Source organism: Amblyomma americanum, chromosome 1 (assembly GCF_052857255.1).
Source record: "Amblyomma americanum isolate KBUSLIRL-KWMA chromosome 1, ASM5285725v1, whole genome shotgun sequence".
NCBI lineage: Eukaryota > Metazoa > Arthropoda > Arachnida > Ixodida > Ixodidae > Amblyomma > Amblyomma americanum.
In genome coordinates, this window is record NC_135497.1 from 181703342 (window position 1) to 181724335 (window position 20994).

A 20994-nucleotide genomic window follows, 5' to 3' on the forward strand; every position below is an offset into this window, starting at 1 on the left:
CTCTACCCTCCTTTAACGAGCTGCATACGAATGTCGAACCGAAAGCTACATGAATGACGGCTCACCGAAACGCGCATGGAGTAGGCATCAGTGACATGGGGGCGGGGCTTAACAGTGTACTTCGAATCCTCTATATTCCAATGAAGTTTCCAAGAAGTCAACGTTTACAAAAAAAAAAAAAACATGGGAGGATGGACTTGTTTTTTTTTTTGCGCATGATAGCCATGAGCACTTGTGCGCCATCGAGCCCACTGCAAGTTTTTTTTTCTTTTGCGTAAGTATGCTCATCATTCATGCATGCAGAAATAGAGTATATACTTTTTAATGGCTTTGTATATACTGTAAAAAAGGTATTGTCCTTCATGTGCACAGTTCTGTGATCATTTTATAGCTTACTCTAGCTGTACATTTGTGTTATTGGTTACTTCGGTCGTAATGCTTGAATTGCGATAATTTTCCTATTGATGTGGTACACGATGTCCAGCTTTCCCGTGCACAGTCATGAAGAAATGAGTATTCAGAGATTCTGGTATTGCGCAAGGAACGAATATACCTGCAGGGTCCTGCCATACTTTGGTCGTTCTTTCTGTTTAAGGCGCCGTATTTCCAGTGTTTAGAAGGATGACTGTTTGGGATACTGGTTAATTCACATGAGGCTCCATAGCGCGTGGAACACAAGCACTTTCGTTCTGTCTTGTCCCTGCATTTTTCGCTATGGAACCTCATGTATTTCCACTGTCGGGAGGCACCCGCCGGGTGCAGTGCATTATCTCGCATTTTGTCATCGTGTTCTTTTTTTTTTGTCCACTCCGAAAAGAGAACTTGCGTTAAAGATCCCCAGGTGGTCGAAATTATTCCGGAGCCCTCCACTACGGCACCTATTCTTCCTTTCTTCTTTCCCTCCCTCCTTTATCCCTTCCCTTATGGCGCGGTTCAGGTGTCCAAAGATATATGAGACAGATACTGTGCCATTTCCTTTCCCCAAAAACCAATTATTATTATCATCAAGTGGGAACAGCTGGATGCAGCGGCTTTTTATTCTATAGCTCCGAATAAGTGCTCGCCTGAAAGTAGCATCGACTTCGCTCGGCCAAACAAGTATCGCTACAGGTGCACCTGTCTCTTCAACGCTCGATGGCCTTGCTGACATCTGTGTCCACGCGCTCACTGCAAAGAAGCTCAGGGGGTCAAAGCGCTCTCGCGATTATTGCCGAGCATGAGATCAACGTTTCTATTCTTGGCCGCGGCGGATGCTGTTCTGAGGGCGCCAATTGTCAGGGATGAGGCAGAGCGCGAAACTCGCGTATGCGCCGAAGTGTAGATGCTTGTTGAGGAATTGGAAATTCACGAGACCCAAGTGTCAATACATGGCACATGTAGGTGGAATTCAAATGACGCGGTATTGTTCGTGGTCACGTGAACCGAGTTTTGATTTTTTACCAGCCTTTGTTGGATAATATTGAAATATCTTAAACTGTTGGAGATACCCGAGACGTTTCATGAAAAAAAGTTGTAAGGCGTCAAAAGAAACCGCAGATGGCGGAAATTTTCTTCAGCAGTGTTCCGAACACCTTTTGCACACCCGGACGGAAGCGCGAGAAAACGCAGAGGAACGAACAACTGCGACAAGGGCAGGCACGATCCTGCGCCCGCATTAACAACGCTAGGGCAGCGCTGCAAAGCGCGGGATGTCGCGAACGCGCGCTCTGACAGCTAAGATTTCAAGTGGCGAGATCAAGTTAAGAGCACAGAAAAGTTTTTACACAAAATACGCGATTTTATTTAGCTTTGACGCTCTACAGCTTGTTTATTGTACGTTCTGAGTACCTAACGGTTTAAAATATTGTCAAGTAGTGGTAACGGCAGTTCAGCAGTAAAGAAAGAGAAAACAGAACACTTCCAAAGAAACTGCTTATCGGTCTGACCTCCCCCCGCTAGGGACTGAATGACTCGGCGGTGGCGATAGCAAACATAATGCCCGCCGCTCTCGGCCGTGCTCAGTTTAAAGCTGACAACAAACTTTCGAGATAAGGCGCGCAAACTAACCACAACGCCTGGAACAACACAAAATCAGTTCCGCCTGGCTGCGATCATTCGAGGTAAATCTGGTCGCATCTCGCGTAAAGACGCGTGCCGGCGGCACTAAGCATGGACAAATAAATATTGCGAAGCTTTTCAGCAGTAAATAATTACTTTAATCTGAAGTAAGAAATGTTTTTGATAAATAATACAATTTTATACCCGCAACGGCACGCCACTTCTTTTTTGTGCGCGCACTTGGCCCACGTTACGGGGTGGCAGGTGGGCACCCTATTACCGTATAAGAACACAACTTGAACTGTACATCCGAGGTTTTTTTTTTTTTGCTCAACTTCAGACCCTGTCGGGATCTATCAAAACCTGCCCGTGGCTCATTAGCAAAGTATCGTACACCGAGCTAACCCATTTGCATGTTCTTCCCATAGCGACAAGCTTGTTCTTAAGCCCGCATTCAACGTTTGAGATTTCATGGGTTAATGGGATTTCACGCGCCTAAGCAACGTTGTGGGCTATGCATTGTAGTGGAGGCTCGGAATTGCCTTCGACGATCTGGTGTGATCTCAAGCAGTATAACAAGGGTTGTGCGTTTCGCTTCGATGAAATGCCACCACGGCGGCGGGTACGGAACCCGTGTTCTGCAGCCGAACAGCACATATGTGGCTGAGCCAAAGCGGCCGGTCCATTCAGTATCTGACCCGCGCTGCACTAACAGCCGGGCAAAGTACTGCGGACGGCTTAATTTTCGCAAGATAAGCTGGATATGCAAACGGCTGCGCTTACTTTCACGTCAGTCTAAGTACAATAAATAAAATCATCACATTCTTTCATTATGACAACGCTGTTTCTGTCATTAATAAGTCTAAAATAATAACGAAAGCAAGGAATGAGTTGTTCCACGGATTTGACCGACGCATTGACCGCTGACCGCTATCAGCAGTCTCGCTCCGGCCATCTCGCGAAAATTCGGCACGGAATGAAATCGCGGAAAATTGAACACGTAAAATATAAATATAAGTCGTGCGCAGAATAGCATTGCAAGTGGTCAAATACTCGGCGAGAACACATGCAATATAGCCCATAATCACTTGTAACGTCGCAGTACCGAGTTTAACTCGCACAACTGAGAACGAGGAACAACGCACAAAATAGAGTATTTTGAGCCTGAAAGGCTGACAGAACACTGAAGCCACGAGTGCGCCCCCACTCGAGGAGAGCTTGACAGAGCTAACGAAAATTCTCACATTCGGCGATGTGTTAGTGAAAATGAAACCTCGAAAATTCACACGAATCTAACGCTATTCTATGAATTGACAGCGAACACGCGCTAAGCGTCCTCGCTGGCCAGGCATTGCGGAGACTTGAGTTCGAAGAAGAGGGTCAGTCTTCTGGCTGGTTGAAAACCCTGACGAAGCAGCGCTGCGCGTGCAGGTAATGGCTGTATCCGGCGAACGCGCCAGCGACCTGCGAAAAAGAGAGATACCGTTTGTCAGTGTGCCATCGTCCAATGGCTTACACACGCGTCGTGAGAACTCCTTCCCAGCTTCCGAAACTTTTTTTTTTTTTTGGGGGGGGGGGGGGGGGGCAAATTTCCCTTTGTTTTCCAGACAGAGAAGTCTGGACTCTGGCAAGTAGGCCTTGCAAAGACACTATCGAAACAGGGCGCATCTAAGGCAGCGTTGCCGTCGGACAAGATGCAAGCGATTTTCGATGCTCGAAAAGTTACATGTCTCTGCACCATCTTGATGGACGTGTTGGGTCTGTTAAAATGATTAGAATATTTTGTGCGATTGTTTTTTTCGTTTCCTCTTAAATCTGTCTCTGGTTTCGTCTACAATACAAAGACAAGGCCTGATATGGATACGAAATAGATACAGTATAAAGACAAGGCCTGCTGTGAACACGAAATAAATTCAAAATTATAAGTTCTAAAATTTTACTCGGGCACTCAGGGGACACATCTTTTATTTAAAAGGAAGATACACTTGCAGCTAGCAGGCAATAAAATTGTTTGTTCTCCCACCATAACGCGACAGTGATTGTCCAGCGCCTCGACCATAGGAGCAAGGAATGATAAGTACAAAAATTAGGTGACAACAACGGTAATAATGTCCAGCCTGACTCCTGAGGGTCGTTTTTTGAGCTAAGGCACAGTTGAATTCGAACTATGATATAGTTCAAGAGACCCTTCTTGGTCCATTTTTGCACTTCCCTCAGTCCCTCGCAAACTTTCGCTTCTCATATTACATCAAGATATATCCTACGCAGTGTCATTAAAAATAAAATTCCACTGATGGCAGAAGAGTTATCATAAGAGAAAGGCGTTTACAAGTCCGTTTCACCCACGGGCAAACATTCGGATCTGACCCCCAGGCGTAGGCAATTAAACGACAAACCATAGCAAGGGAAAATTGGCGTTTGGATACGCGACGCTTTACGCCATGTGATCCGCTAAAGCCAGATTCACTGATCTGTTTGTCCGCAAGCTGGACTCGTGACGGTGGATGCACGGGCTAGAGTTCGCTGCCGCAAATGACCACCGGAAGGACGCCGGTCAGTTGCAAACCGGTATTACCCAATATCGAACAGCTCTTGTGAGTCTGGCACCCAACCCCTGGCTCTGAATTCCCAGCATTTTTCCAGCGTAAAAAGACGAAGAGAGAGACAAGAACAGGAAAAACCGTGAAACATTCTGCGTTTGAGGGTGAGAACGATACAAATGGTTAAGGAAATCCAGATAAAGAATGATTTTGGTGGAAAGAATGAGGAACAGTGAACAAGAATAATTAGTCTAACTAAGTATCATTAAGACAGCGCTCATGTGTGTTTTCCTTCACAGTCCGCCATGTTTTTTCGCCCTGTGTGAGAGTTTTTTTTTTTTTTACAATATGAATTGGCACGAACTATCCCAGCTAGCAACACTACTACAGCTCGTCTTTCGTTATTGCGTTGTAGGCCTGGCCAACACAGCGGTTAACGTGCTTTACAATCGGAAAGCTTCCTCTATTTCGCGGGTGCGGCATTGATCAATGTACCTCACGAGAACAGAAGTATTGGCAAAATCAGGTGCACAACCACCCGAGGGGTAACGACTTGATAAATGAGAGTTCCAGCGCACCTTTAAAAAACTGAAGCTTTCTTTCAAGCAGAAATTGACGCAGCGTCCTGTTTCGCCATAATAGGTTTCACCACAGGTCAGAAGCTGATAAACTACCGCCATATGGCACTGGGTGAGAAGAAAGTCATGCTTGCTTAAATTCACAATTTTTGCCCCATCGGCTCGCGCCTCTTTCGGCTACTTGAATAGCCGCACAGATATTAGTAATCTTTTCTCTCTCTTTTTTTTAAAGAAACGACTATGTCTACCCCATATTTACAATCAATCTTCTTAACCCTGCACCGGCCTACATATTACGCACGATACATACGGTACCTATGTCAACAGTTTTCGTTTCTGCTCGCAGAAGAACATAAAATCTTTGCAGTTGCAGAGAACACATTTCCCAACGCATTTCTCAAAGCGAAGTCATCTATATAGTGTCAGCCGCCAGAGGTGCAGAAGACATGATGGAAAATCACTGATTGTAAGAGTTAACCCTTCTGAACAAACAACCTAGACAATTTCATTCAGTGGACATTGTAGTACTAAGACAATGGGATACTGCGTGCAAGTGCACAATAAAGACCGTGTTTTTACGCTTATCAAATGTGAAACCGGAGTTTTCGGTGTTTTTACATGACCATTTGTTTCCATTTTCTGAAGGAAGTATAGTGGCACAGAGAAATAAAGCAACAGAAAATCCAGCAGACTTCTGTCTTTCAACCTGCGCGTGAAAAGCGGTAAACACACAGAGCACACACAATTTTCACGTAGTCAAAGGCAAGAATGGCCTGGGAGAATTGGTTTGGTTCGTTTTATGGGGGTTTAACGTCCCAAAGCGACTCAGGCTATGAGGGACGTCGCGTGAAGGGCTCCGGAAATTTCGACCACCTGGGGTTCTTTAACGTGCACAGACATCGCATTGTACACGGGCCTCTAGAATTTCGCCTCCGTCGAAATTCTACCGCGGCGGCCGGGACCGAACCCGCGTCTTTCGGGTCAGCAGCCGAGTGCCATAACCACTGAGCCACCGCGGCAGCCTGGAAGAATTGTCTTTAACAACGTTAGAGTGCGCTGAACTTAAAGGTTTTGCAGGGTGAACATCGAACCAACTTTGTTATCAGATAGGATGAGTTAAAGACTAATTAATTCTTGCAGGTTTGAGAAATGGAAAACTCAGGCCGCGACTTCTCTCTCTGAAAGCTCGTTATAAGTACTGGGTCGATTTGTCGATCGTCATATTAAAAAAAAAAAACTAGGTGCCAACGTCCGTACAGCATTTCAAAGAAAAGATGAGACCGGCGCGGGAACTTATGGCGCAAAAACTCCATCCGTTTCACTCAGAGCTGCATAGGGGTATGTTTAACTTCCTCTGTCCAGTTGCAGAATGTGTAGTAATCATACGAGACGATGCGTCAATGTCTATTTTAAAGACCATTTCAAATAGTAAAAGCACGCCAAATTCGCATTTACCAAGTCGGTGTCGCTTGCGTGGTCGCGCTCCTGATTTTGCTAACACCTCCACGTCCCCACAAGGCACACTGAAGAAAGCACCGGCGAAAAAGCGGAGGCTTTTCGGACTGTAAAAAACACGTTGATCAGTGTGTTAGTCGCACCTCAATCGCGTGAACAAAACGTGAACTGGATTTTCTTGATCATTCGCAATCGCTTTCACCCATGCATGCATGCCCTCGACTAGCCTGTCTGCTTGTCGGCTTGATTTGTTTTGCACTGCTATAATTCATGTTTTTTGATAAATCTTCAATTGAAAGACTTGTGTCGTCCTCACTTTCTCTTGTTCTCATCTTTGTGCGCTCGAAGAACATGAATGGATCCCAACTCGCCTACTTCTTCGGTTCGTCCCTTAGGCTGCCAAAAACGAGTCACCGGGCTCTGAAGGCAGCGTTGAACAAAACAGGCCCATGCGCCTAATCTAGTGCCCATAATCAAATTAAAACAAGACGGCACCAGAATGAACAGGACGTTTTGGCGACAGCACAAACCGCAGCAAGCTTGCTGAAAGTGTCTTCGCCGGACCTCCAGAAGGTGTAAAGGGCCGTGCCTGAGTAGAAGATGATGGCGACCAGGTGGAACAGGAAGAACTGCGCAAGCACCCGCGGGAGAGGAGAACGAGCAATCAAACAACATTCAGTCCTCTCTGCAGGACTTCACTCGGTGACAGCGCTGCGCCATGATCCCCAACGCAAGAACTTTCACAGTTCTCGAGGTCATTCGCCAGTTGCACGCGCAGACATACATGCCGTAAGAGATTGGGCGATGAAACACACGGGATGACCATGCGAAAAATTTACGCGTTCCAGTGAATTCAAATTCCTCGCTTTTTATAGCTAGAGTAGCACAATGGCAACACCATGTTTGCAAACAAACTTAAGGGGCGCTCGTGGATGCCGAAGGCGCCCGGGGGTGTCTTCTGCGCCGTCACTGCGCGATTCGCTTTCGTTCACTTATCATGCCTTTGAAAGCTGCTTTTGGTGTGGAGCTGTACGATCTAGTTTCAAAGTACGAGTGTATTGGTAAGCAAATGTAGCGCACGCGGCAGCATGCCAGACTCCATGTGCACCAAAAGCTCAAGTGCGATACAGAGAAACACCCAGCTGATAGAGCGCCTGTTGGGGGTATTTCCGCCATCACAACACGCACTTATTGTCACGTTGTAAAAGGATATCAACTGCGAAAGGACGTTGCGTGCTTTTTCATGCTCTTCTTAAAGCTACTCGCCAGCGGTTGACGAAAGGCCGCCTTCGCAGGTGTTTTGCGAAATTATGAAATAATTTGGCAATGCTTTGTTTACATCAGTTTCTATGCGCAGCGTTCCTGCCGAGTAACCCCACCAAGGAGTATCTCCCTCATGCACATATTGTGGCGTTTACATGCATACCTATGGGACGAAAACCCAGCTGTTACCGCCAACCGTTGACAGCAGCGCCTCAGCATCCTGCTTACGTCCCAGATCGTTCTTGTTCTATACACAACAGATCAGAACAAACTTCATACACAGGCTCTTGAATTACCGAGGAACTTGACCCTAATCGCCTCTTGATCTCGCCTTCCAACCTTCCTCTCTGTCTACTTCAAGGTAATCCGTTAACTGCTCTTCGCATCCCACCCAAGTCCATTTTTTTTTTCCCTCCGACTGGCGCACCAAAGATGTAAGCTCACGTTTGTTCCCTTTGTGCATAACTAAGGCTCCACCTGCCATTCTTTCCGTGACATGCTGCGCTGTGCTTTGTCTCAATACGAGAGACTTCGTTGGCTTACAAGTTTCGGCTAAACAGCTAAATGGCTAAACCCGCTAAACCGCTCAGAATGAAAGATCCGACACGCCACCATAGTATGCTCGAGGCTTTTGCGCGGGATCTGTTCGGCCATGCATGACTCCTGACGGTCACGTGCAGCTCAGATATGTCGCCCAGCGCGTTGCGCGCCTGCGGCGATGAGCATTTCCTCTAGAACATTTGCTATAGGCTCTCCAGTGGCAGTACTTACGTAAAGCGACAACGGCATGTAGGTGTCCGTAAAGGGCGAAGACATGGAGCCCAACAGCATCAGTAGCGACGTGTAGCTCATGCAGAAGGACGTCACCAGCAGCGTCCGATGGGCCAGGCCCAGCGTGGGCGAGAACATCAGCAGTGCCAGGGCGGTGAAACCCAACACCTGCAGTGGCAAGGCAGCGGTGCTTAGAAAGCGAAGGCGGAAGGAAGTGCTTCGTGCTCCGAGCGGCTTAGAGATGCATTGTTCACTGTTTGCGGTAATTAAAGAGTCATGCTCAGCGGCGCCAAACACGGATCTATATACATAAAAAAAAACATTGTGGTTTATTCGCATAAAATTTCTTTCTTTATTGTTTTTGATGAAGCACGTTCCTTAATACTTCCCCTATTTGTAAATCCATCCATGCGGTTCGACCAAGTGAGCGAAGGGTTTAATATCTAGTTTTGAACAGTACAAGAACGAAGCCCGGTAGCCGCAGCCTACCAAAAATGTATTTCTGCCAGTCTTCGCAGCAAGCTTGCGATTATTGCGGCATCAGGCGAAGAGGTCATCTATAGAAGACTAGACGTCAAGTTCGATATTAGCCGCTAAAGAAATTCTACCGAAACACTCACCGTTTCAGCCACATGGATCATACCTACAACGCCGGTGGCAAACCAAGGGTTGAAGCCAATGTAGTCCGACTGTGCCGCAGCCCAGAGGACAACATCAGGTGGAATGATCGGGGGCCCTTCATCTTTCTTCGGTTGCTGGGGCTAGACGAAAACGGAGGGAAACATACACACTCGAATGCTTTTATTACAGGAAGATGGATTATCCATGCGGTATACAGTAAGTGGTATGGTGTGGTGTGGTATCGGCACATGGGCTATGAGGGACGCCGTAGTGGGGTGCTCAGGATTAATTTCGACCACCTGGGGTTTCATCAACGTGCATTGACATCGCACAGTACACGGGCGCCTTGCGTTTCGGCTCCATCGAAGCGCGGCAGCCTTGGCCGGGATCGATCCATGTCATCGAGCTCAGCAGTTAAGAGTCCTAACCGCTGAGCCACCCCGGCGGGTAACAGTAAGTGCTAGTGAGGTTCTAACTACTGCTACACTTAGCTAAAATACATTAGTCGTAGCAGCGACAATTACAATCGCAACCTACCCATGCCTTCCTTAATCAAGCATGCAATATACACGGCAGAAATTAGGCGATTTAAAATTTTGGCGCTGGCATAAAATATCGCTTTCTTTGGGAGTTACTCAATAACAAAACGGCATAACATGGGTCGTAACGATGGCCCTACCTAGCAACAAAACATCGAAACATCGGGGAGCTTCCGGAATACACCGTCAAAATGCGCGGCTGTGGGTTGGGCCGGCAAAGCAACAGTTTCGTGTAAGATTCCGCTGCGTGTGTGCAAGGCGCGGTTCTGATTGGCAGCGCCCATTTTCAGCAATGAGTGAGTGAAATTGGCGAGTGAAACGCGTTTGAATCTGATCTTTTTTATTCGAATTTTCTATGTGGAATAACTTTCGTTTACATGCTTCGATTGCAATGTTTCAGGGAATCCATTTAATCAGATTAATCAGCACTTGGGAAAAGATAGCGGCGCCCCGTTAAACATCCCCCCCGCGACCATTGCCAAGCGACGCTCTGTTCGGCGTGCATACAGCAGCGGCGTGTCGGTAGCGCAAGACCTACTTTTGTACGGCGGACGGAGGAAGCCCTTCTCCGCGCACCCACGACGGCGGTAGACCTGTGCCTGGCCATTGATCTTCTTCCTCTTTGCCTTCGTGGGTTGCCGCAGCAGTCGAGCAATAGCTTGGCTGCGGTGGATGTTTGGGAAAGTCAAAATATCAAATGCTGAACTAGTGTTTGTTTGACAATTATTGCGCTACACTTTAAACGCATGCAGCGCTTCCGCACTTTTGTACGCTGCTGTTACTTCGAGCCATCGAAGCGCGCTATCACTTCAGATCAGTATCTGCCAGCGTTGCTGAACTCTGTAAATACAAGGACAGCTTTCCGTTTTCGTTCCTATGCAAGCCCTCAGCAATTGGTCGTCCATTTTGCCGGCATTCTAGCCAACCAAGTTGTTTTCCTCCATTTTCCCAGGCATCCGCGTACGCGGGATTTTTTTACCGTTAGCACTTTTGAAGCGAAAAGCTTTACTACGCTAGTCAACACCGCGCGAAGGGCGAGCCGGCGTATGTCGGAGCACTAGTGACGTCACGCACGGCGCAGGTGGCCGCCGCCGACTCTTTTGAAGCGAAAAGCTTCATTCACTACGCGGGTCAGAGCCGAGCTTCGCGTGAGCCGAACTGGTGAGTTATGCGCATGCGCGAAAACGAGTGACGTCACGCGCCGCGCAGCTGGGAAACCCTTCTGCAAAGCGCGGACCCCGCCGTGCAGAAAAAAGTCATTCACCTGGCACTGGAGGCCGCAAGAGACCAAGAACTCTATGCCTGCCTTTAGATGCGAGGCTCCCGGCCCCCACCCCTAGGCCTGCGTGCCAGAGATGGGGAGTAGGGGAGCCTCTTCTCTGGTGGAAATAAAGGTTTTTGGAATGGAATGGAATGGTGGTCGCTCCTCGCAGCTGCCGTCGCCGACTCCGTCGCCTGACCTTTCGGCGCAGCCCGCGCTACTGCACATGTGCGTCATGTGCATGCGCAAGGAGGCTATATAATGCGCTTGCCAGGGAATAGGCGTGTGCACTCGACATGGAAGGGAAGGAGAGTGCGGCTGCTGCTAGACTACGCACAAAAGCTGGGAAACTAAATTCGTCCGATCCAGAAGTACTCGCTTGGGAGCTGGCTGCACAACAGCGAAAAAATGATAGAGCCAAAGCTAAGCGTGCAGCCTAAACGCCTGAACAACGGGAAATACGCCTTGCTAAACGACGTCGGAAAGAAGCCGAAAAGCGTGTCTTGGCCGCATCTTCAGCCAGCAGCAGCCAAGCGAGTGAGGAAGAGGAAACAAGAGAGTCAGAAGAGGAAAATCCCAAGACTCGCCGTTACAACAACCACGTTGTACGACTGGCTTTTCGCTTGTATATCCAGGCTTATTTGCACCTTTCCTTTTCCCTTTATAATGCCCTTCCATCGGGCGAGGGAGCTGCCGAAACGCCTCCTCTCTGGGCTGTTGCAATCCGTTCCTCTGCCGCTTCCACCGCACTAGCGCCAAATTCCAGGAAGCCCGCAATGGAAAGATCTTACCAACCGGCCCACCCACTGAAACGCGAAAAACTCCGCGAGAAGACGAGAAGTGAAGAGTTGCAAGTCTCCGCTATGTGTGTGTGTGGTTTTCGTTTCTAGCGCAGTTTTTGCGTGTTTCCAGGGATGCACCAATTAGTCCGCCAGAAAGTGCTGCTAAACGTCACTGATGTCGTAATCACTTTGTCGTTTGCTTTCTCCTTATGTGTCTCGCGAGACAGCTGAGGCGCACTTGATTGGCCGGGCCGGCTGCTGAACATGTGAGGTCGCGCTTCGTCTGCTCGTTATTTTCTATTCACTTTGGCTCTAGTTGTTGCGTGATGTTCATACCAAGACTGAAGGTATGTGCTGAATAGCCGTTTCGCACGCGCGTCACACGAAGAGTGCGCGAGTTTTAAAATATCGAAGGAAAGAGCACGCCAACTTCTGATGCTGCATTCTCTGCTGCGCGTGGTGGAGCGATGTGAATGCAGGAATGCATTTAACGGCTGCGCCCCGCCGCGGTGGCTCAGTGGTTAGGGCGCTCGACTACTGATCCGGAGTTCCCGGGTTCGAACCCGACCGCGGCGGCTGCGTTTTTATGGAGGAAAAACGCTAAGGCGCCCGTGTGCTGTGCGATGTCAGTGCACGTTAAAGATCCCCAGGTGGTCGAAATTATTCCGGAGCCCTCCACTACGGACCTATTTGTTCCTCTCTTCTTTCACTCCCTCCTTTATCCCTTCCATTACGGCGCGGTTCAGGTGTCCAACGATATATGAGACAGATACTGCGCCATTTCCTTTCCACCAAAAACCAATTATTATTATTATTAACGGCTGCATTTTCACCTCTCTTTCCCCGCAAATATTTGTCCCTCCCTATGTCCGTCCGTCCACGCGCCATAAGAGAACTCGAGAAAACAAAACACACGAGGAAAGGTACAGTTTTGAGTGGGATTCGAACCCATGCACTCCCCATAGATGCCAGTTAATGCCTCCAACCACTCGGACATCTACAGAAGGCTGCTTGTGGTGTAGCTAGTTGGTATTTCTGCTTACCAAAACCATTTGCGGTTCAGTGGGAGTTGTACATTTCATTTAAAAGTGCTTGTTATATTTCATCATGGTTTACGTGTCTTCTAATGCATCTTTGGGCGCAGAAAAAGAGAGTTTTTCCCCATCATTGATATTATATAGTGTCACAATTTTCTGCTTTTTCCCCTTCGTCAGTCGCGACCACTTACCTAAACCACTGGCAATTCGGTGGGCGTTCCACATTTCTTTCAAAGCTGTTCGCCACGCTCCACTATGATTCCACTATGCGTTTTTGCATAAAAAAAAAAAACTCTTCGCATCGGTTACTTGTAGTTTTCTGCGTGTTTGTTATTAGATAGCGCCGCACTAAGCGTCAAGCGAAAAAAAAAGCCGAAAAAACACGGACAATGAAGAGAACAAACACGAACTAGCTTACTACCGAAGTTTTTAGTCAGCGGTCATGTTTGTTTTTCCTTGTGCGAGTCCTTGCATTGTTTTTACTTTGCTCGCACGGCGCAGAGAAACGCGCAGTTTGAAACACGCAGTGATCAGAACAAAAAGCGGTGGTACGCGGCAGCAAGAAGCAGAGGTAATATCAGGGGCCATTCTACTGGCGCCAAACAACAACAAAGAGGCCAATATCACTGACATGTGTATATAGAAGGGAGATGATAGAAATGGAGGAGCGTAGCGCCAAAGTGACGACGGCGGTTGAGTCGAGCAGGAACGACGCGTGCGCCTGGCGAAAGTATGACGGGTGCTTCAGGTGTGAGGTAGGGGCACCATGAACTACTGGGCTACACAACAACGCCTTCGTGGCAGAAAACAGCGCACAAAAACAAGAACCGCAGCCAAGACACAAACGCAGCAAAAAGACAGCTGAATCGCCTTCGCACGCGGCGACCGGGAAGTGAACAGACCAAAATTACTTTCGGTCGAATAGATTAGTCCTGTTTCTCGAATAAACGAAAGACAAGGAAGAAATCGCTGCCTAGCATTTGAAAACTCCCGGTGTTCAAGCGAAGCGGTAGATGGTCATCATGCGCACTAGAGATAATTTGAAATGAATGACATCGACAATTGCTTTGGTACAATGGATGAGTGACAAAACTGCAACTGCAATTCCTTGACTTTAGCACTACACTAAGCAAGACCCAGCGATTATCATGCTGCTCGCGCAGAAAATAAATAAGCTTCCTAGTCGCTGTCGCTTGACTTTTAACTAATAAAGCAGCACCCTTTTGAGCTTTTTCAAGCTCATAAATGTTATTAAGAACGTCATACTTTAAATATTATAGATTTCAAATCGTGTGTACAGGTGGAAATCGAGAGCAATGAGGTGCCGCTATTCCGCACACTGTCTTCTCGGAGTGATTAAAAGGTACCTCTGCTCTCAGTTTGTTAGCAAGGTAGGCACGTAATAAATGTAAGGCCGCTATATATGATATACAATTCCTTCCGTCCGATTCTATGCGATTCCTACCATATCCGCCCGTCTGACTGACCGATTCCATGTAACAGCAAGGGCATGACGAAGTGCAAGAAGAATCGGGATGAAATGGAATTCGAATGAAGTCATCATATCACCCCCCCCCCCCCCCACACACACACACACACACACACACACACTTCTCCGAGGATAACAAAGCACCATATCACCTTGCACGCGTGCCGCCATTACAGAGAGTTATGTACAAAAACATTCGCGCTTGAAATGTGCCCGTTATTCATGCGTGCTCAGCGATGTTTGCTAACAAACAGCGCCTCGCATTTACATATAGGCCGTTCTAGACAAGGCAAATCACCTTTTTTTTTTCAGAAATTTAGGCTGAAAGCGTAATAGAAACTTTTTAGAAATCTTTTTTTAGAAATGTAGACTCGGTGCCTGATAAGGCCTGTATCATGATTCTACGAGCGTACCACTACAACGTGGAAACGTCTTTCTTGTTCACAAGCTCTCTGTTTAGGTGTCCCAGCTAACTTTAGCCAGGGTTTAAAAATATACCGCGGCACTCTAAGACGACGGGACCAAATGCATGCTGCTGGCTATTGTATGGAGCAACTCACTATTTTTGTATGGGGCTTAATTACATAATTAGTCGACATTAATTAGGCAACTTCACAAGCAACGAAGATAGGAGAAAAAGTCCAATAGGAAAGTTGTAGAACTGTCCTCAAAACGTCCAAATGAACAGTTTTTAACTCTCCGTAATTATAATTATTATATAGAATTATAACATTATAGTTATAAGTCCGTGCTGACCGCAGCATTAGCGACCCCACCACAGCAGGGTGAAACCTGCATGCCTGTTTTCCTGGGTTTCTTCGAAATTACAGGGTTCTCCAAATGATGCTCACATTTCTAGCGTCCAGATTACCTATTCCTTTGATATAACAGCAGATATTGCACAAGAACAATGCAAAAAACTGCGAACGAAAGGACGAAAAACGTGGCTTTTTGCCCTTTTTGCAGTGAACAGCAGACCAACGTTGACAGATAAACGTTGCAGCAGACGGCTTCTGGGGCAAACCATCGCACTTCCGGTGGTTTCACTCCCGCTCGCTCCGGAAAGCGGCATCCAGCCACCTAGTGGAGATCAGTTATCCAGTCTGTCTAGTTTCAGCGACTATGGCGACTGCGTGATGGCGTGATTCTGCGAGCAAGTGTAGTACATGCGGTAGCATGTCGGACTCCACAAGAAGCTTGCGCGATTCAGATAAACACCCAGCGGATAGAGCGCTATTTGGGGGTATGTACGGCTTCACAACACGCATTTATGGCATTTTAAACATATAGCTTCGAAATGACGCAGTATACTTGGTGACGCCCCCCAGGTGAAAATTTCCAAATGGGATTTATTATGGTCCCAGTTCAAATGGTTTATTGGCCCATTCCCTGCAGCTGCTGGGACCATTAGCTACTGGGACCAGTAGCCGCTGGAATAATGCAGTAACTGCGTGCTGATAGCAGGAAGATTTATTTGGGTAAAGCATCCGTGTAATATTTCTTTAGATTTCTAACCTTTCTGACAAATTACGAAATGTATTAAAGAGTTGCTTAATGATAATAAGCACAGTCGAAAAATTCAGGAAAATAGAAGCAACCTACACTAAAATGTGTCACCCTGCAGAACCACGCAGACCTGCCTGTAGTGAGAACACACAACCAAGCCCAGCAACAAAGCACTGCAATACACATAACTTATGAGAAACATACACTCATGTTAATACAAACTTATTATGAGCTCAATTTTTATCATTAAATTTCAGCACTATTTTTGCAATTTGTAGCAGAAAAATTCGAAGATATTTAGGTGAAAATTTTGCTAATTGAGGAACACCATTACAACATAAACAACAGAAAAATGTCAATCAAACAACAAAAAGCTCTCTGTAGGAGCCAGTAGATCCCACTTCAGAACCAGAAGCTCCCAGCAGGGACCAGAACAGGCTCCTTACAGGGACCATTTCAACCAGCAGCGCAAACCAGAAGGCGTTCTTCTGGGACCTGTAGACAGCACAAAACCAGAAGGCTTCCTTCTGGGACAAGTAGACCCCAGCGCAAAAACAGAAGGCATTCCTTCTGGCACCAGTAGATCCAAGCAAAAAACCAGTTGGTGCCCGACAGGGACCATTTCAACCAGCGGCAAACCACAAGGCTTCCTTCAGGGACCAGATGAAGCCATTAGAAACCAGCAGAATCCCATTAGCAAATTTACACCTGGGCCTTCTTTGGCCTCCCACACCTAAGGAGTGCAGAGACTGAGAAGATTACAAACCAACCGGTTCTTTCCCCCTTATATATATGGGGAGGGAGGGGAACCTCCAAAGTTCTGCACCAAATGTGGGATAACAGCTAATCAGGATCACCTCATTTGTATCCCGGACATATTGATGGAATAAAAACCTGGGATGCTCTCCTCCGGAGCTGGGCTCTCTCAAGCAATCCGTCTGGCACGGGATGCTTTGCGAAAGAAGTCCCCCTGCGAGGCTACCTCTCTTGTGGAGGACCCCTAGGGTCAGAATGAGAGCGGAGGGGCCTCTATATCAATGGCAATAAAGTTGAACTTGAACGCTCTTCTTCAAAGTATTCGCCAACTGCAAATGAGTAGCCGACTCCATGGGTACTCTGTGAAAGATCAAAATATCTAATAAAGTCTCGTTTGCATTTCTGCTCCGTACCCCCAACAGGGGAGGACTTCCATGCGCACATATCGCAATGTTTTGCAAATACATCGTTTTTGAAATTAAGTTTTGAACATCTGCATCTAGTTTAGGATGCAATCGGCCTTTCTTAAAGAAGGGACGACGTCATAGACGCACTCTGAAATCAGAAAGCTGCTTTGAAAACTTTCGTTTACATGTATTCCTTTGGGTCGCAACTGTAGCATTTACCGCCAGTCGGCGACTGCAGTGCCATCGTATATTGCTTACGCCGCAGATCAGTGTGTCTATACAGACTGTGCAGGTTTAGAAATTTCTATTTCCCTTTCAAGTACTATATGTGCAAAAAACGCTGTAGTCTATCGCCATATGAATAAGCAAGAATATTTGGTAGACAATGAAAACTGAGTAAACTTACTAGGTTTGTTTCATAATAGCCCTCTGTAACTTCTGATGAAGCAGTGCGACAGTGACCAAGACACTTTCTCTTGCATGAACGAAGTGTGTCTCTCTTTCATCTCACAAAACATAGACTGCTGGCCAGAACAAAAAGCAACTGTAGGCCTGCGTGCGCAATATTGCAGGTTACGTTAACAATAAATGCGGCATACATTAATGCAGGCTCTGTTAATGCAGTAGCATTATCGAACCAGTAAGCCAAGCTCATAGATGCTATAATGTGTCAAATACAATTGCCATGCCAAATTATGAGAGCAATATAATTGAAAGGCAAAAGGTTATGACGTTGGATATACTACAAAAGGAAAAAAACAAGCCTGACGCCAGCAGTTTTCAAACTGGCAATGAACTCTCTCCATGCCAAGCAGGCTGTCGGGCATGCTCTAATCTCTGAAATGTTGTCCATTTAAGAAACACATGGACAAGATGAGTGCAGAATGCTGACAGCCAGTTGTGAAATGGATATTGTGATCAGAAAAAGCATAAGAAAATAAAGGATGCAAAGTGGCACTGCTGATACATCATCATCATCAGCAGCAGCCTGACTACACCCACTGCAGGGCAAAGACCTCTCCCATGTCTCTCCAATTAACCCTGTCCTTTGCTAGCAGTACCCACCCTATGCCTGCAAACTTGCTAATCTCATCCGCCCACCTAACCTTCTGCCGCCCCCTGCTATGCTTGCCTTTTCTTGGAATCCACTCCGTTACCCTTAAGGACCAGCAGTTATCTTGCCTTTGCATTACATTCATTGCCCAAGCCCATTTCTTCCTTTTGATTTCGACTAGGATATCATTAACCCAAGTTGAAATCAAGAGGAAAAAATGGGTGTGACAACGAAGATAAAGGAAGGTGGCATCAAAACTGCATTTCCCTCACGATACAGTAACAATGATTTTGCATCTGCATGATCTACCATGAATGCTAACTGCATTTTAAATAGTTTGGTTGGCAGAAATGCCATTCATAACATGCTTCAAGGAATTTTCGTGAGAAGCTTCAGGGATACAACATGCAATCCATCCTGAGCAATCTAGGGGAAACATCGAAAAGTGGTATCATGCAAAGCAACATATTAGTGATCTGCTGATGTAATAAGCAAAAAGTCTGGCAATGCTTTATGAGAAAAAACTGGATCCACATATTGTGGCAACAGAGGCCACACTCAAAAAAGAAATGAATGGACAAAGGCACCTGTTCACATCTTGCTGGTGCAAAATTGGAAGTCTGAATTCCATCTGGAATTTTGACAAGACCAAATCCAGTGTAATACCGTGAAACATAGAGGCGTTCATATTAACCCGTTGCAGCAGTAGGACATGTGTCCCATATGCTTTAAGTACTGGCAAGTGGAAAATGATGCATCTACATACCGAACTATCAGAGAAGCCATGCAGTGTGTTTTTTTTATTTTGCCAATAGGCCTTCTTGGTGTTCTGCGTGTTTTTAGAAGTGCGGGTGTACAACTCGACGAAACCATTAATGACAGGAACGAAAAACTTGGGAAAACCTGTTGAGCTTTTGAGCCTTTTGTATCAGTAAGTTGCATCATAATACTTCTTGAGGCAATTTCAAATTCTAACACAAGTTGTCTAACACGTCCAAGACTGAGATAAGGATACATACCACATCTAAGGTCTTTATACAAAGTCAGTGTTACAATTGTGTACCCTTTTTTCTACAAAACCAGTAGCTTAAAAGTGGTGCCATTCAATTCCTAGGGTCAGTATGAGTACAATTTTACCATTTGTATGCATGTAAAACATGCACACAGCTTGCACCTTATAAAGGATCAAAAATATTATGGTGTCCACATTTCTGCATATTGCACCTTCTATACACGATTTTAGTTCCGATAGCTGGGTGCCGCCATGTTTGTTTTAATCGAGCGCCGCCTACTGCCGACGCCGACGAAGCAGCGCGATTTTTAGCAGTGTCATCCGACCGTTTTATTCCTGTCAAGCCTAGAAATGGCGCGTGGGGGTTCACCTCGTGTTCAACCTCGTGTGTACTATGCCATTAGCGCCTGCAACAACCAGCCGGGAGCAAGTGACCATGCTTCGACGGAGCGAATGATCAGCATTGGTGAGTGCCATGCTCGCAGTTCACGCGCGTAGTTTTTGTCGCCGGTTGCCTGTAGGGCAAACATGGCACAGTGTTGCATGTTGGAAAAACGCAAGCGAAATGTGCTGAAACTAAAGATCGCATAGATCAATCGAATGTCTCGTTTTTCGTCGAGCACAGTTTCTAATTAACGCTTGCGCTGCCTGCTTGGACATGGCGAGTGTGACAATTTAGATGCACAGCTTACGACAGAGTACTCTGTTCTCAAACTGAACATTCGGGAGACAACAGTGAGCTCTGTGACCGAAACGAATCCACGTCTGATCGTTGCAGTGTTTGTTTGCGGCGATACGCGCGATAAAATTGAAATTCGCTCCCACCTGCCGCTCGCATAGGGCTGTTCATACTACGAGCGTTGCAAGCCAGTTCCCTGAAAGCAACACGCATTCTTGCCTACTCTGTTCCCGCCAGTACTCACTGGCCCACAAATACCAGAAAATGTGTAATTACACGGACTGAAAAGTTGGTACGCTAATGGAACGCTATTACCGCTTACTGACAGGCCGAATAGCCACACCTGTGTTGAGAATTCCAATATCAGTCGGGTAGGGGCACTGCTCAAGTCGTTGCGCCTAATCTCTGGCACAGTCATGCATAGTGGATTTTCTTACAGTGCATTCGATGTGATTTCAGTCGAACGATTCATTACAATGCATGGCGGAGTTTACCATCCCGTGCATGCCGTGTGTTCTTTCTTCTTACAACGCTGCTGTGGCTGCACTTTTGAATGCTCACTTTGCAGTTGGGTAAAACTTCGTGTCGCTGCTATCATTCATGCCATTGTGCAAATGAAATTAGTATCTGTACTAACAGCATGTTTTTTTTTTTCAGGTGGCGATGCATGTGGGGTGGCGAAAAGAAGTTGTGGCCACACTTGCCAAGTCCTTGCATCGTGTACTGCTGAATTAAAACAGCTTTGCCAAGACCATCCAAAAGCTTGATCTCTTAAGATTATGTACAGGGTATAGTTAGGTACACAAGGCACTGTGCTTCGTTCCGCTCCCAATATTAAGCACGGGCAATGGGTTTACTTCTGTCTGTATTTTATTCACAAAATGCGCTGACGCGTAAGCTTGTTGTTGGTGCAAGTATTTTGTGTTCAACTACGTCCCCTACCAATGAAACTCGGGGTCGGCAGGAAAGCGGTGAAAAAACAGACATCGCAGACAAGCCGAGACCTTCGCATAACATGGTGCGCGTACATACTTGCAGCTTTTTTTGTTTTTTGTTTACTTCTGTCGACTACTGCCGCAACCGGCGATAAAGCATTCATGTCTAGAGGACGTTTGCTTTCCGTACAACTTGCAGTTTTTGTTGTACAGACGCAAATACGTGCTTAACCGATGGCTAACCAGCCGAACGTTGCTCCGTGCGCTGGTTT

The 20994-nt window shown here is 46.6% G+C and overlaps 1 protein-coding gene across 1 annotated transcript; it reads right to left on the minus strand.

Annotated features, from left to right (window-relative positions):
* Positions 1-3013: 3013 nt before the first annotated feature.
* LOC144093981 (uncharacterized) lies at positions 3014-10413 on the minus strand. Its single transcript, XM_077627784.1, has 5 exons — positions 10343-10413; positions 9265-9405; positions 8645-8812; positions 7141-7239; positions 3014-3501 (listed from the first exon to the last, which is right to left on the minus strand). Exons 1-5 carry the CDS (start codon positions 10409-10411, stop codon positions 3418-3420), a joined length of 561 nt encoding a protein of 186 aa, XP_077483910.1. The 5' UTR covers positions 10412-10413; the 3' UTR covers positions 3014-3417.
* Between the last annotated feature and the right edge of the window lie 10581 nt (positions 10414-20994).